Source organism: Thermobia domestica, chromosome 11 (assembly GCF_964235325.1).
Source record: "Thermobia domestica chromosome 11, izTheDome1.hap1.1, whole genome shotgun sequence".
In the NCBI taxonomy this organism is placed as follows: domain Eukaryota; kingdom Metazoa; phylum Arthropoda; class Insecta; order Zygentoma; family Lepismatidae; genus Thermobia; species Thermobia domestica.
In genome coordinates, this window is record NC_137464.1 from 84848010 (window position 1) to 84865117 (window position 17108).

Genomic DNA, 17108 nt, shown 5'->3' on the forward strand with positions numbered 1-17108 from the left:
GCACACGGCATCAGAATTATCACTGTTAATCTCAGCTACTCCTAAAACTATTGATTCGACACTAATATTAGTCATTTTCGATCATTTTTAATGTTTATCCCCCTCCCCTACGTTGTACCCTCCCCCTCCTCAACTATCAGGGCTGAACTTAGATTGAAACAGCATCAGAAATATCACTATTTCTCTCATCGACCCCAAAAACTATAGAGTCAACACTAATATCGGTCATTTTTTTTATCATTTTAAAATTTCTCTCTCCCTCCCCTACGTTGCATCGTTAAAGTGAACAGCCTAAAGTAATCCCTGTCCCTAATCTCATGCATGTTGAGAATTTGATTAAGATCGGTCGGGTGGTTCAAGAGTGATGAACTCACAAAGGCAGTCATTTTTTTTACATAATCTCCTCCTCCCCCTCCCCTACGTTGGCTTGTCAAAGTGAAACGATAAAAAAAACAGCCAAGCCTCGACCCTCATATATGTTGAAAATTTGATCGAGATTGGTTGGGTGGTTCAAAAGTTATTAGGTTTTATTAGTTTTTATTTATATGTACCCCTCCCTTCCCCCTCCCCTAGGATCTAGCGTTAAAGTGAAATTACAAAAATGTTTCCAGATCCGAACCTCATGTAAATTTGATTGAGATCGGTTGGATAATTCAAGAGTTATTAAGTTACAAAAATAGTTACTTTCAGTCTTATATAAATTGATTTACATTATATATATATATATATATATATATATATATATATATATATATATATACCTCCTTCTCCTCTCCTACGTTGCTCCGTCAAATTTAAATCATAAAAACGATCCCACGCCTGAACCTCATGTATGTTGAAAATTTGATCATGATCGGTCGAGTGGTTCAGGAGTTATTAAGTTTTATTTATTTTTTATACCCCCTCAGTTCTACCATCAAAGTGAATAGCCTAAAATCAGCCCAGCCTCGAACCTCATCCATGTTACAAATTTGATCGAGATCGGTCGGTCGGTTCAGGAGATTCAGAGTCACAAACATAGTGATTTTCAATTTTATATATATAGATAATACATATATATTAGGGTGACCGGATTCAGAAAATCAAAAAAACGCGACGCTGGGCGAACTGATATAATCTGACAATTCATATCGGTATAGTCACTGTTACGTCATGATTCATACCAGTGAGAAATATGTCTCTATTTTTTCAAAATAACCAGTTTTTATTTATTTAAGCTTATTCCGATTTTAATTTTTATATTATCTTTTAACATTTAACAGAAACCAGGTCGTTTTCCCTGAATTCACATTTTTTTAATGCTTGAATTTCTTCTTCTTTCCTTGAAAACAATGTTGAAATCCACACAAAAAATATTAGTATACTATGCAACAGCAGCCAAAAATAGGACGCAATTGTAAAAATCGACACAATTATGAAAAATGGGGAATTTTGCGTACCGTTCGCATTTTTCTCGGAACGCCGGACGACTTATTGAAAAAAGAGAGAATCCAGTTTAAAATGGGACATTTGTTCACCATAATATATATATAGGGTGTAACAAAAAGGTACGGCAAAATTTCAGGGGTGGATTCCTTATGGGTAGACAAGCAGAAAAGTTCATATGACCATATGTCGAGAAATGCATCACTACAGAGTTACGACCATTGAGCCGCCTAATGGTGTGAAATAGCTACATTCTGGTCGCTCCTTAATGTGACTCAATTTAAACCTCAATAACTCAGACCCTTATTAAGCTAGTAAGATAATTTTGGTATCAATGTGTTCCTGAAGGATGAAGCTTTCCGCCAATATGCATTTTATAAGTGTATTCTCAAGGGGGAAGGAATGCCATCCCCAAAATCCTGATGAAAAAAAAAGTAATTACCCTCCCCTGTCCGCCTTAGTACCCCCCACATATTTATGTCAGGCAACTCTACTACGATTATGATTCATTCTATAAATGTCACCAAGAGTAAAAGAGTGATGAAAGGAAAGGTATACACCTTTTTTTTAAGGCCGTACTCTGAAGAAGAGTGTTATTCTGGTATCCGAGTTGTCAGGTGTAGCATTTTATTTATATTATTATTTTTATTACCTGGTATTATTATTACGTACTACTACTATTTGCGACAATTCATTTAATCTGTTTCTCCTATTCTTTCATTCTTTTTCTTTTTTCAAATAGCTAATACTTGAATATCAAGAGTGATTATGCTACATACCTGTTGTGGTTTCTCATGCACCGACAGAATGAATTCTACTCATTGAAAAATATCAAAGGCAACTCCACACAGGCATGTTATGCACAATTTCTCTCACTTCATGTTATTATTATTATTATTTTATAATCATAATTTCATCAGTCTGTGCATGCCTTTTGCTGTGTTTTCTTTTTTATAATTTGATTGCAATTTTAGTTGTGTTTTATGTAATATGTTTGTCTGCTGCTATTGTATGTATTATTTTTTTCTCTACTTAATATTATTGTATGTATGATTGTTTTATTGTTTATGTACTGTACTTGGAATTGTAAATGGACTATTAGTCTGTAATTTCCAAATAATAATAATAAAATATATTATTATTATTATTTGCATCTTGGCTTATTTTTCTCTTTTCATAATAAAAGTTAACACAGACTCATATTTCTCATTGATATTTCAGGAAACAACAACGTTCTTTTCTGTTACTTTGAAAATATTAAGCAATGTGATAGCAGTCACTATTATTTCCTTTTAGAATACAAACTTAAAAAAAAAAAAAAAATCTCATAATTTCAATAGATCTTAACTATCATTCAAACAGTAGTACTAGGCGACTTAACGTACAATTTATTCTTACCTAATGGTGGTCCGTTCTCTCCGTAAGCACGCTTCATAAAAGTGTACGTCCCATTCAAAAACGATGAATAAAACGTAACATTAAATGGTATTATTAAACTATCAACTAACTGCCACACTATTAGACCCCATAACTGGGTAACAGCTTTAATATAATGGAAACCAACGTCCATTAGATCGGCAACAAGATGATATGTATCATATCGGGTATGGTGCAACGGGTATGATGATATTTCCTGAAATATACAAAACAAAATATATTCACATCATAATCGTGAAAACAATACAAATTAATACTGATTTGATACACATAACATGTACACCCACAGAATTAATTGGCTAATGACCACCTTGATGAGATGGCAACATCGTACCTGCAAAGTTGGCAACGGTATAGCATATCTTTGAAACCTGAGAAAATTAATTCGAAATCTAGAGGAAATTCGTACTCTCGAACGCTGAACATTGAAACTTCACTTCAAAGAAGATCCACGTACAAAACATTTATCAAAGTTTATCCAGTATTTTTCGGTCATGAAATTGTTATAAACATTAGCTGAATAATCCTAATATATGTATCTCTAAACATTGATTTACATATATACAAATATGATATAAATAGGAAATATTTTCAATCGAAATATGCCCAAAAAAAAAAAAAAAAAAAAACTTGTTTGACAGTCTTCTTAAATAAGCCAGCAAGCAGGCCCTAATAACAACCGAACAGATAGACAAGCGGTAAGGTAATAGGAAACACAAAACTGATAAAGCCGAAGATCGGAGGTTCGAATCTGCGCGACAGATGGGGGTTTATTGTTTTTTCAGTAAAATTAGGAAACAGGTAAACAAAAATAAGACTGGCAGCAACATGTGAAACAAGTCAGAAAAAACTATAACAAAGAAATAGTGACAGATTGAATACACACCAAGAAACACCTCGCTTCGTTCGAAAATATAGCTTGTGTGAAACAATAGCTGTCAGTATTTTAACTTAAATTTTAAACTTAGTTTAGTTAAGAAATTACACTTTTCATTGCATTTATGGTTCCACGAAAAATCATTTCTTCATCGGTATGCAACTACTTGATTGTGAACAGTTTCAGAATTACAAGAACACTTTTCTTACAAAGAAACTAAAATAAGTAAATCAATGTTTAGAGAGAAATATTAATATTCTGCAGCTAATATTTAGAATAATTTCATGACAAAAAATTGGATAAGATTTGGTAAAATGTTTCGTACTTGGGTCTAAATTCACGATAGCTCTGCTCCTCGGAGTAATATTTCGAGATTATCATTCAGAAGTACGAATTCCTTCTCAATTCCTTTGTAAGAATGTAAAAATAAAATGGTTTGGATAATAGCATTTTAAATAGAATACGGATCTCTAAACTACAAATTCAACACTTAAACCAGGAGCCATTTGTTGTCCCATTGCAGGCTTACAAGCACGCTAGCGCCAATTTCTATTTTATGCTTTTGACAAAACTTCTACTACAATTTCCTTCCTCGCTTTTGAGATGATGACGAGGGCTCCGTAAGTGAAGTTATTAATATCAATACAATAAATATCATATCATTTCAATATTTTCAAGAATAAACTCAAATGAAACCTGCATATCCTTCGTTACAAGCATTAGTTATGCCAGAATGACAAGATATGCGCTACAACGTTGCCAGACTTTGCAAGTACAATGTTACTATTTCATCAAATTGCCCATTAGGAGCGTAAGCCAAATCATTCCGTGAGTGTACTTATTATTTTATTACCAATAATTCTAAAGTAAATACGAAATTAAGGAAAACTGTGTTGTTGCAGGAATGGATGGATGTGATTGAAAGGTCCGATTGTCTGTGTCGTTTTCAAGGCCTAAAATATGAAAGCTACAATACTGGACTACTCAGAAGATTTAGAAAGGAAACACTTGGAAAAAGAAGTATTATTAGATAAAAAGAAACAAAGGAAAATGCTCTTACCCCAAGGAGGCAATACTCACTTATTCCATATGTTTATATGTAAAATATTTCGGTTTTAATGTTGTACTCGTCACAACAAAACTTAAGAAAAAATCGCGGATTTACAATCCGTAGTTACGTCTTTAGACTACACAAAGCAACAATTAGTATACAGGGATCGTGGTGGTTCAGTGGCAGAGCACTCACCTCTGGTGCATGGGGTTCTTGGTTCGATCCCAGTTCGCGCAAAGTGAGTTTGTAGTGGACAAACTGTGTGCGTGGTACTCCGGGTTCTCCCGTTTCCTCCCACTTTCTTCATTCCACCATTTCATTCATTCCTCATTATCACCGGCTCCTTTAGCCTAACCGGCATAACCGTGGGATGTAACACTTAAAGATTTCATTTCATTTCATTTTCAATTAGTATATATGAATAACCAATAAAATAATAAACAAAAACGTGTAAACTGATACTTGTACAGAATGCCACGCAAGTAGCATTCTGACCGCTACAAAACCCTCACAGTGTACATCGGAATGGAAATTACGATTCTGCACTTGTAGTAACAAATAAAAGACAAATCAAGTATTTATAATGAGAGATGAATTTTACCTCTTCGTACGTGTACCTCAAATCAGCAATCGGTATACCCAAGTTATGAATAAAAGGCTTGAAGCCACCTCTACTGCTTACAGGCTTAATCCTATAAGAAAAGAAAACAATAAAAGAAATTTGTTGAATCTTGTTAAAACTACCTGATTCAAAGTTAATAACGTTCTACAACAATTTCAAGTTGCTAGTATAGTACATATCTCAAGTGATATATCGTGAATCAGTTATAATAATAAAAATAATAATAATAATAATAATAATAATAGTAACATATATATATATATATATATATATATATATATATATATATATATATATATAAGGTGTTTCAAAACAACACCGCCCAGCCCCCGCCAAGTGAACTTTGTGGTGGACAAACACCGTGTGTGTGGATTTTCTCGGGGTTCTCCCGTTTCCTCCCACTTTCTTCATTCCACCAATTTCATTCATTTCTCATAATCACCGTCTCCTTTAGCCTAACCGGCATAACCGTGGGACGTAAAACTCAAAGATTTCATTTCATTTCAAAACAACACCGACAACGTTTGGGAGGTGATTCCTGACATCAAAACTCCAAAACTACGGCAGGTCCATAACTCCAAAACTATGGGACCTACCGTAGTCGGGTTGAGACTTTACTTAGGAATTAGTATATGCCCTATCTAAATATCCATGCTTCAGAATCCTGCGGTACCTCCGCAACAATTTTTATAGAGATAGTTGATGAGTACTTCAAGTTACATGCCCGTAGCCAAACTCCCTCTGCAAAAATTGTTTTGTGAGTACCTTAAGATTCTGACACATGTATTTTTGGATAGGGCACGTATTAATTCCTAAGTGAAGTCTTGACCCGATTATTATAGGTCCTTTAGTTTTGGAGTTATGGACCTTTTAAAGGTTTTTTTTTTTTTTTTTTTTTTTTTTTTTTCATGTTTTCGGCAGCCTACAACTCCGAAAGGAAGCATTTGTGCACCCAGGTTGGTTTATACTTTTTGTCTTGTCTTGGTGTCAGGAATCACCTCCCGAACGTTGTCGGTGTTGTTTCGAAACAGCCTATATATATATCCTGAAATGTTATGTGCATACTAATAATTTAATATTACCAAAACTTACAAATAGAGCATATAAAAAATTCTGAAAACTGGAGAGTTATAAGTAACTGCAAATACACATACATAAATGGTTATAGTGTTCGTTTTTGTCGGCACTTAAACATTAATGTAATAATAAAATAGAATAAAATATTTACTTAACGTGCGTTGTAATTATTATCTTTTATGTTTCAGTTATCTTCTTTGGCTGGTTCCTTTATCAGTGAACGTGAATCTAAGAAAACTGCGAGCTACTATTAAATTCCTAATATGTCCCTAAAGCTACGTGTCCCAATTCTGTAAGAACTCGTTAGTGTACATAGAATATTCGCAGTTTTCTTAAGATTTACACTCCCTGATGATGGTACCAGCCAAAGATGATCTTGAAATATAGGAGAGGAATAATTAGAACGCATTTAAATATTAAAAAAAAAAAAAAAAAAAAATTACACAAGAAGAGTAAGGGGGAATAACGATGAAAGTCATATTTCTCTCTACTTCTGAGATATTCTGCTCTTGAAATTTTCAAACGCTATATTGAAAGTAGGAGACATGCCTTTTAAAACAGGTTTTTGCTTGGGACTCAGAGCTTTTCTGGAACAAATGAACATACATCAAGAAGCTTCAAGTTGCCCTCTACTGACTGGAAACTAAAAGTCGTTAAAAACAGACTTTCAAGGACTCTTTTTATATGTCTTAGGGTGTAGAAAATTTGATAAAAATAAATCTTCATAGAAAAATGTCCACACTTATCTGAATTTCGCGGATGAATCCATTGGATATGCTTCAACGATAACTAGCGGCATTCTCAGATCCAAAAGAGTAAGAGAAGTGAAAACAGGACAAGTAGTAAGACGAAATGTTGTATAAGCAAAAGTAGAGTTAAAAAAAAAATGCTACAAATATGATTCACTTGTTTTAACATCTATTGCCATACTTTTTTTCCCTTTAAGTTCACCTATCCTTTGACCACTCTTCTATCTATTTTAAATTCTGAGTTCTCGGCAAGTCATTGAGTGCGTTTTGAGCTAAGAATTTTCCCCGAACTTCAGGAGTGTTTTTATGAAGCATTCCGTATAAGTTTCGAAGTTTGCCTTCATACCGAAGTTTATGCACTATTTTTTTTCAAACCATCGGGCATTGTCAGAGTAAGTAGATATTATAAAAATCAAAATTAAAGTGCTGTCGAAGTAAAGGATTTATATGATAAATGGAGGGATTGCACATATATTTTTCTCACACTATATGCACTATAGGTGCGAATTTAACGGGTAAAAGACGCACGACGAACAAATCCACATCTGTAAAGGATATGAAGTGAGAAAATCGGTTGTTTTCTCCATTTATTATATAATAATTAATTCAGTAATCATTCAACACATCATAGTCTGCCTGGATGTGGATATTCGCATAGTTTTTTTCTTTCTCGTGGATATATTTTTTAGTTACTGTGCAGATGGAAGATAAAAATGTAAGATATTCGTGAAAAGCCTAGAATTTAAGTGATCGTTCTTCTAAACACTATTAATTTACATCTTGTAATAAAGTGTTATTGTCCTTTCGGGAGAAATAACCACCAGAACAAAAATGAGTTTCGTTAATTATTTTGTTTTTCTCTACTTTTAAACCCTATAATAAATACGAGGTGCTAATCTGATTTGAAGGTAGTCTGTGTGAGGTGGCTTATTCTTCTTTCTGGAGGGTCGTTTATGTCTGTTTTCTTTTTTCTTTTTCTTTTTTTCGTTTTGAGTAAAGACATTCGTATCTACAGAAATTTCAAAATTCATCAGTTGGAAGACATGGTTGCATGCAACGTAGAAGATCAGAGGATAAGATTTCCAAACAGTTCAAGAAACAAATTTGATTTAGTTGTTTTAGTTGATAATGCACTAATCAAATCATACTATATTGAATATATATATGCGTCATTTCAGACTTCGCTTGAGAGGGGCACCGACTTAAGACTCACGTTTTGTATTAGTATATTAGTAGATAATAGATTAAAGTATATGTATCTCCCGAACTCTTGGGGGGAGGCAATTGCCCCCTCCTGCCCCTAAGTGATGTCTTATATATATATATATATATACAGACTGTCCCATAATTCGTGTGTAAACTTTAATTTCATAGTACTCAGAACTGGTAAAAGCTAGAACTGTGAAATTTGCAGGCAATTTAGAGGAAGGTCAGAAGATTTGTTTGATAGCAAAATGAGATCGTGGGTATTATTGTTTGTGGAGTTACAGGGTCAAAGGTCAAAATGCGATTTTTTCCTTATGGGATTTCAATGTTAAATAGTAGTCTCACATGCCATTTTTTTGAATATCCATCTCCGGTAGCAAAAATTGGTATATCGACATAAATTCTGATCCGAAACAATGTGATAACGAGAAATTTGGGCAATCGTGACCCGGTGACCTCTAGCAGGGCATCTGTGACCCTTGAAGAAAAAGCTCCCTTTTCAACAGCTTATTGTACACAACTAATTCAGTTGAAGATAATGTTAAAAAGACATATGCACAAAGGATCTACTGAACATCCTTTTTAGCAAAACGAAGAGGTCAGCAATATCATCAGAGGTCAAAGGTCACATAGTTAAAATGTCATATTTGATGTGTTAACAAATAAGAAAGTGTGACATTGGAAATAATGCTTTGAAGTGCCATAGAACACATGCATAATGATCCTTCCAACGAGTGTGTATGGGCATAGGGAAAAGATCATCATAAGAGGTCAAAGGTCACGCAGTTAAAATTTCATGTTTGATGTGTTAGCAACTATGAAACTGTGACGTTTGAAAAATGATTTGAGCTACCATGGAACACATGCATAAAAGGTCCTTCGAATTGGTGTATATGGGCATAGGAAAAAGGTCAACAATGTCATAAAAGGTCAAAGGTCACGCAGTTAAAATTTCATGTTTGATGTGTTAGAAAATATGGAACGGCGACGTTTGAAAATGATTTGACGTGCCATAGAATACATACAGAAAGGTCCTTCCAACGGGTGTGTATGGGCACAGGAAAAAGTTCAAGAACGTCCTTAAAGGTCAAAGGTCACGCAGTAAAAATTTAATGTTTGATATATCAGCAAGTATGAAACTGTGATGTTGGAAATAAGGGAGCCATAGCTGCCATAGAAAATATGCATAAAGGTCTTTCCAATTGGTGTGTATGGGCATAGCAAAAAGCTCAACAATGTCATAAAAGGTCAAAGATCACGCAGTTAAAATGTCATGTTTGATGTGTTAACAAGTATGAAACTGTGGCGTTAGAAAGAATAATTGGAGCTCGCATAGAACACATGGATAAAGAAAGGTCCTTCCAAGGGGAGTCCATGGTCTTAGAAAAAGGTTAACAATGTCATAAAAGGTCAAAGGTCACGCAGTTAAAACATGATTGTTTGTGTTAGCAAATATGAAAGTGTGACGTTTGAAAAGTGATTTGACCTGCCATAGAATACATGCAAAAAGGCACCCATGGAATACATGCATAATTAATGGTCAACAGTGTAATAAAAGGTCAAAGGTCACGAAATAAGAAGTTTATAGTTCGTATATTGGCAAGTATGAGACGGTAATGTTTGAGAACTAATTTAGTTGGTATGGTATATAAAATTAAGAATATTTCGGCTCTCGGAAATCTTTTCTTTTAAATAACAAGAATACTTAATTTTAGGAAGTCATTATAGAATGCGCACTATTGTTTGCAGGACATTCTAGGGCATAGTGGGTGCAGGATTTTCTTTCGTCTAGATTCTAAAAAACATATTATTTGGTAATATTTTCCATAAGTAGAAGCTTTGCTTTGTATATAGTTAAACAAAAACAAACTATTTGCTGAGCAAAACAATATATTCACATAAAAAACTGCATACGTGTTACAGTTTCGCCAACTAACATTTTGGCTTCATCAGACACTATCTGTTTCCAAGCAATGCATTGTGTTGTGAAGTTTGAGGGGAGAACAAAGATGTCCCTATTCTCATGAAAAATAAATATGGCAGCCTTAATATTTCCTTGATGCTTACCCAGGAAATATAGAAAATAAAAATAATTCAACTGGAAATAAATTGCTTCCCCATATGTAGGAAGAGACGCACTCTTATCGTTTATTTATACCCTTTCATGACTGAAGCATAAACACGACCTGTATATGTTTTGAACTCACGTCAAATAATCAGTCTGTTTTGTTCACAAGGGTGGTTTGGTGTTGCTAGAATGATAATCTGGTTGTACAGAGACAGTGAGGCAGTGCAGTGTGGAGTTGAGCTTAAAATTAAATGAGTTTGTGTATCTTGAGTGTTTGGGAATATTGTGTATCTTGTGAGTGTGTAAGAAAACAAAAGCTGTTGTATTTCTTATTTTCCCTATACTCATAGGCCTACGTGTTTGGAAGAGTGTGTGTGTGTGTGTGATTGTGTAAATCACAGTGGGTATTCTAACAAAGGAACAACGTGCCGATTTGCATACAGTTCTTAGTAGGTAGGTTAAAAAAAACGCGGAGAAAGGCGTTTGCATGGTGGGGTGTGAAAATAAGCAATACCCAAATTCTTCATCTTTGCAAACAGTGTCTTCGTCACATGAACGGTTCTTGGGACCCAGTCCACCGGCGGAAAGAATTGAACGCTGTGTAGATCAAAGGGGTATTATCGTGTGGATGGGAATAACAGCAACTGTTGTAATAGGGCCATTTTTCTTCGAAAGAAACGTTAATCAACTTACATACCAAAATATGTTGCGAGAATTTCTTTTCCATGAACTTAATCCCTTAAATCTTGATCCACACAATGATATGTGGTTTCAACAGGATGGTGCTCCAGCACATCGTACTAGGGCAACATTGCAAATTTTAAGAGGAAGGTTTGGAAACCGTTTAATAAGTATAGTTTCTGATGTTGAGTGGCCAGCTGGAAGTCCTGATCTAACCCCATGCGACTTCTTTCTATGGGGCTTTCTTAAGCAACAAGTTTATAAAACTCCTTCAGTAACACTTGAAGAACTTCGACGATCGATACAGCGTGCCATTGAACAGATAACTCCAGACACTCTTGAAAAAATCTTCACAAAGACACTTATACCCAGAGTGAACTTAAGTTTAGCACATCATTGTTTTAAACATCACAGAAACATGCCTACCATTGCTTGCAGCATTTGAATTACAAAATTAGGCTTCTCCACCTTATGGCAATATTGACCTTTCCATTATGGTCATGTGCACCCCTTGGAAGGATCTTTCTGAATGTGTTCTATGGAACCTCAAATCCATATTTAAAACGCCACAGTTTTATACTTGCTAACACATCAAACATGAAATTTTAACTGCGTGACCTTTGACCTTTTACGATACTGTTGACCTCACACGCACACCAATTGGAAGATCTTTTCTGCATGTGTCCAGCGGCAGCTCAAATTCTTATTTCCAACATCGCAGTTTCATACTTCTTAACACTTCAAACATGAAATTTTAACTGCGTGACCTTTGACCTTTTATGACATTGTTGACCTTTTTCCTATGCCCATATACACCAATTCGAAGGACCTTTTATGCATGTGTTCCATGGTAGCTCAAATCATTTTTCAAACGTCACAGTTTCATAGTTGCTAACACATCAAACATGAAATTTTAACTGCGTGACCTTTGACCTCTTATGATGATCTTTTCCCTATGCCCATACACACTCGTTGGAAGGATCATTATGCATGTGTTCTATGGCACTTCAAAGCATTATTTCCAATGTCACACTTTCTTATTTGTTAACACATCAAATATGACATTTTAACTACGTGACCTTTGACCTCTGATGATATTGCTGACCTCTTCGTTTTGCTAAAAAGAATGTTCAGTAGATCCTTTGTGCATATGTCTTTTTAACATTATCTTCAACTGAATTAGTTGTGTACAATAAGCTGTTGAAAAGGGAGCTTTTTCTTCAAGGGTCACAGGTGACCTGCTAGAGGTCACCGGGTCACGATTGCCCAAATTTCTCGTTATCACATTGTTTCGGATTAGAATTTATGTCGATATACCAATTTTTGCTACCGGAGATGGATATTCAAAAAAATGGCATGTGAGACTACTATTTAACATTGAAATCCCATAAGGAAAAAATCGCATTTTGACCTTTGACCCTGTAACTCCGCAAACAATAATACCCACGATCTCATTTTGCTATCAAACAAATCTTCTGACCTTCCTCTAAATTGCCTGCAAATTTCACAGTTCTACCTTTTACCAGTTCTGAGTACTATGAAATTAAAGTTTACACACGAATTATGGGACAGTCTGTATATATATAGATATAGATAGATATAAATATAGATATAGATATAGATAGATACACGACTGTAGTTACAAAAACTATGTGAAGACCTGAATAAAAGAAAATCTTAAGCCTAAGTCGTGACGAAATGTGCCAGCAGGACCTACTTGAAACATGGGCGAAAAACATTATTCAGGTGAGTTTTATTATTATTATTATTATTATTATTATTATTATTATTATTATTATTATTATTATTATTATTATTATTATCATTAAATATTCCATACGCTTAGCAAGTAATTACATCTATAATAATTAATTTTACAGTAAAATGAGAAGCCAGACCGAAAATTACGTGAAAATGTTGGATTCTCATCAGGTATCTATGCAAAATTTCAGAGCATTAGTTAGTATGGGAAATGTGTATAATTTAAATTACAAGTCAAATAAAGAAACAAAAAATAATCTAATAAAAGCATTGTAAAAGGAGTATGAAACGTTCAGTCGGATCTCCGATAAATCTGTCCAGGTAAGCCGAACAACGGAAGGAAATGATTGCAGGTGTACCCGTACAATTTGCAATTAATAGAAAACCTAAACCTTATGATCCAAGCAAGCGTCTGGCATTCTGAGGTAACTTGTTAATTAAGTTTAAAGAAAAAAAGGTTTGTCGGAATGGATCATTCCTACTGATTAATGCGGCAGATATCAGACCAGCTTGTACCGGGTTACGAGAATCTCGAATTACACGAAGAATGTTAAAGGAAAAAAAAAAAAAAAACGCAACATACATTAATATATGTACTGTACAGATGACATGTCTGCCCTTCCACGCTCGTGAAGAGCCGCAAGAAAACCCCTGATTACTAGATGGACAGGAGTAACGCACGGCCGAACCGTAGCGAGTATACTGTATTTGAAAATCTACAAGCACTTAGGTTTCTGAGACGAATTATTACTGGCGATGAAAAGTGGATTAATAACCAGCAAAGGTTTTAAGCCGGAGAAGAGGTGCATCAGTTGTTTGATAATCATAATCAGAAACCGAGTTAATGTTGTGAATATAGCGGAACTGTGAAAGATCAGTCAATACACTGCGTGAGTATTACAGATGGTTATGATGTAAGGCGAATATTCATGTTCTGCCATGAAACGTATGGTACTACATAATATGGAACTTAGTATAATGGAAAAACAAAATATTCCTTCAACAGAATAATGATTCACATATCGAAAAATGTAAAACAGAGATTTCAGGAGCGTAGGAAATGCTGCATTCTGCATTTACTTTCAATGTTGACCCCTCTATGTTTCTTATTTTCCGTTCGTTTGTACACTGTTTGCAAGACTGGTAATACCATGGCGAAACAATTAGTAAAGTACCAGATCTCCAAGCTTCCAGATAGCACCGACACCCTCTGCACGAATAGTTAACTGACAGAGGATAGAAGCAAAAAAGGAACTATGTATTTTACTTTGTGAAGTATTTCCAGATGTCATACTAAATTAAAAATAAACATAATTTTGGAAGAAGTAATTTTCGATTACTTCAACTAAAACTATGGGGATACTTTTTCAGTTATGGGATACTCAAAAAAAAAAAAAAAAAAAAAAAAAAAAAAAAAAAAAACATACACGTAAACAATGCAAAACTTACAAAGGCACTATGTTACTCCTTTCGGAAGGTGTTGCATTTACCCATGTATCAAAAACAGTCCTTCTTCCTAATGCTTCTTCCTTTGAACTGGGATTAGGAACTTTATGAGCAGAATTATAAATCGTCTCGTATAACAGTGGAACACTCTGCACTTCCAAAGTATAGTTTCCTGAAACAATGAGTAAATTATTTTCTAATCCTAACTATATATAAAATTACATGAACTGACATAAAATAAACGGATACTTCCGCTTGACGAGGAAAGTTGAAACTTGGCATGATTGTAGCTTTCCGAGACTAACCCACAGGAAAATTGCCAAAAGTGGGGGGAAGAAATTCCCCATGTTATTTAAACGGGCTTTTTTTAAACCTATAATCTCATGTTTTAAATACTTGGAATTGGAATTTAACCTATAATCTCATGTTTTCGATACTTGGAATTGGAATAAAAACTGGTAATTCGGTATGCTTGTACGTTTTCCATAGAATCATTTAACAAAATCACTAAAAATAAAAATTTGCAACTTTGGAGTGGTTTATTGGGAACTGAAAAATCTTTCCCATATTATTTATATAGACATCTTCTACACCCCAAAATTATTTGGCACTTCCTGTAGGGCTGCACAATAAGGAAATTTGGCATGATTGTAGCTTTTCAGGACTAACTCTCAGGAAAATTGCCAAAAGTGAATATTTTTAATTTTTAGGGGATGAAGAAATTCTCATATTATTTAAATGGGCGTTTTCTTGGGATACAAAATCTTATCTTTTAGATAGTTGAAATACGAAAATAAACTTGAAATTCGACAGAATTGTAGGTTTAAGAGGTGTGAGGCCATAGGCCAAGGAAACGCGGGAGTCTGGGGGAAAAGCTCCCAGCTGGCCAAATTTAGGAAATACTAAGAGCAAATGCACTAAATTTACTGTTGATGCAAAGGCATACATAAGAGATGCGAGACCGTAGGTCGAGCAAAAACGGGGGTCTGAGGGTGAATCCCCCAGCTAGCCAAAAGCTAGTTATTACATAAAATTATTATCTATAATGATTGATTTGTTTATATGTCTGTCATCGCGAGGGAGCACCAAAGTTATGTAAGGCTTAAGGCTTAACGTGGGCCAAGAATCACATAAGCTCATATTGATCTTCCGTAGCAAGGATAGTAAGAGACGAGGCAGATATTTTATATTTTGTTAGTCAAATTATTACTATTTGCTACATGTTTCATTGCCGTTTCGTCAGCTTTATACTAGATAGATATTTCCAAAGTAGTAGTTAAAACTTCACTGAATCCCCAACATCTGAAATCCAAGGTTCACATAAGGCAGTTGCCGAAGCTTACAGTAAATATTTATATATGTTTTCGATAGTTTATCATCACTGAACATAACTTTTTAACCTAGTTAAATGAAACTCTATGACAATTACCACAAGAATGTTCTGTTACAATAATCCATTCCAGGTTCACCTTCTTTGTGAAGCAAGGAAATTAATCCTGGCTCCAAGATGAGTCAGGGTCAAAAACGTTTACAATATAAAGGTTTGTAACAAATTATTTCTATACTTTACTGCTATGTAACAGTCCATGAAGTTCTTGGAATAAATTGCAAGAAGTCTGCATTTATATTTTATATTCTCCTCGAAAAAAAAAAATATATAAACTTTTTAATCATCACCAGGGCCGTGCCGTGGAAAATCAGCGCCCGGGGCGAGAGTATACGACGGCGCCCCCATACATATATTCCAAGCAATTTTCCTATCTTTTTTCCTTTTTTCTCCCGAACTTTTCGCCTCCTTATTTCGGCGCCCTGCTCCCCCCCCCCCCACGACACGGCCATGATCATCAGTAATTTTTTAACGTTTATCAACTAAAAACTACCTCCTGGAAAATTTCATTAATGAAGTAAAAAAAAAACATTAACATTTGTATTACGATTGGGGTCAATTTTGTAACTATCATGATTTCTTTTGTGATTACTTCCAAATGTGCTGTACCTTTAGGTATGTCTCAATTCTAGTTATTCGTTTCCTTTCCATAGAGTTAGGGCATATCTACAGCTACAACACATTCGAAATCAATATGTGGAAGTAATTGCGAAAGGGATCACGGCGAGGTACAAAATGGACGCAAAATTTTTAGGATTAGCAAAATTTTTAAATGATTAAATTAATTATTCATTTTTAAAGAAAATATACAAGCCTTAGGATATTATTATTGTTGTGTGTTTGTTTCATCTAATTTTTTCCGTTATAGATCAACTATTTACTTGTATTTTATCTTACTATATCACTTCCTAGGTTTGAATGTTACCAATTTAGTATTACTCATTTTGCATTGGATTTTATGCTATGGATTTAATTATGAAGAATACCCACCTTCAATAGCCGTGTCTACATTTATATATGCAATACTTCGAGCATCCAAAATATTCTTAAGATGTTCTGTCCATTCAACAGACCCGATATATCCATATTCTTGAGCTCCCCAACTACAAAACACAAGAGATCGACGAGGTCTCCAACCTAGAAAAGGAAAGATTGTTTTACTGAATGTGGGTTATCATCATAACCGTGTAAGTAAATGTATTTTTTCAAAGTTACTATTTCCTTTCAAAACACAGTGAAACGAATATTTCTTGAAAACACATATCGTTTTTGAGTTGATCTTGAGTTTAACGTCCCTTTCAACAGCGAGGCTATATGAGAC

At 34.6% G+C, this 17108-nt stretch overlaps 1 protein-coding gene across 1 annotated transcript in view; it reads right to left on the bottom strand.

Moving 5' to 3' along the window:
• The window catches only part of LOC145664241 (putative N-acetylated-alpha-linked acidic dipeptidase), a 238322-nt gene that overhangs the window by 28444 nt on the left and 192770 nt on the right, over window positions 1-17108 (bottom strand). The window contains exons 11-14 of the mRNA XM_081730724.1: window positions 16778-16924; window positions 14404-14572; window positions 5392-5482; window positions 2824-3058 (exon numbers count right to left, since the gene is read on the bottom strand). Coding sequence (XP_081586850.1) covers window positions 2824-3058; window positions 5392-5482; window positions 14404-14572; window positions 16778-16924 — 642 coding nt within the window. The remainder of the gene's footprint in view (window positions 1-2823; window positions 3059-5391; window positions 5483-14403; window positions 14573-16777; window positions 16925-17108) is intronic.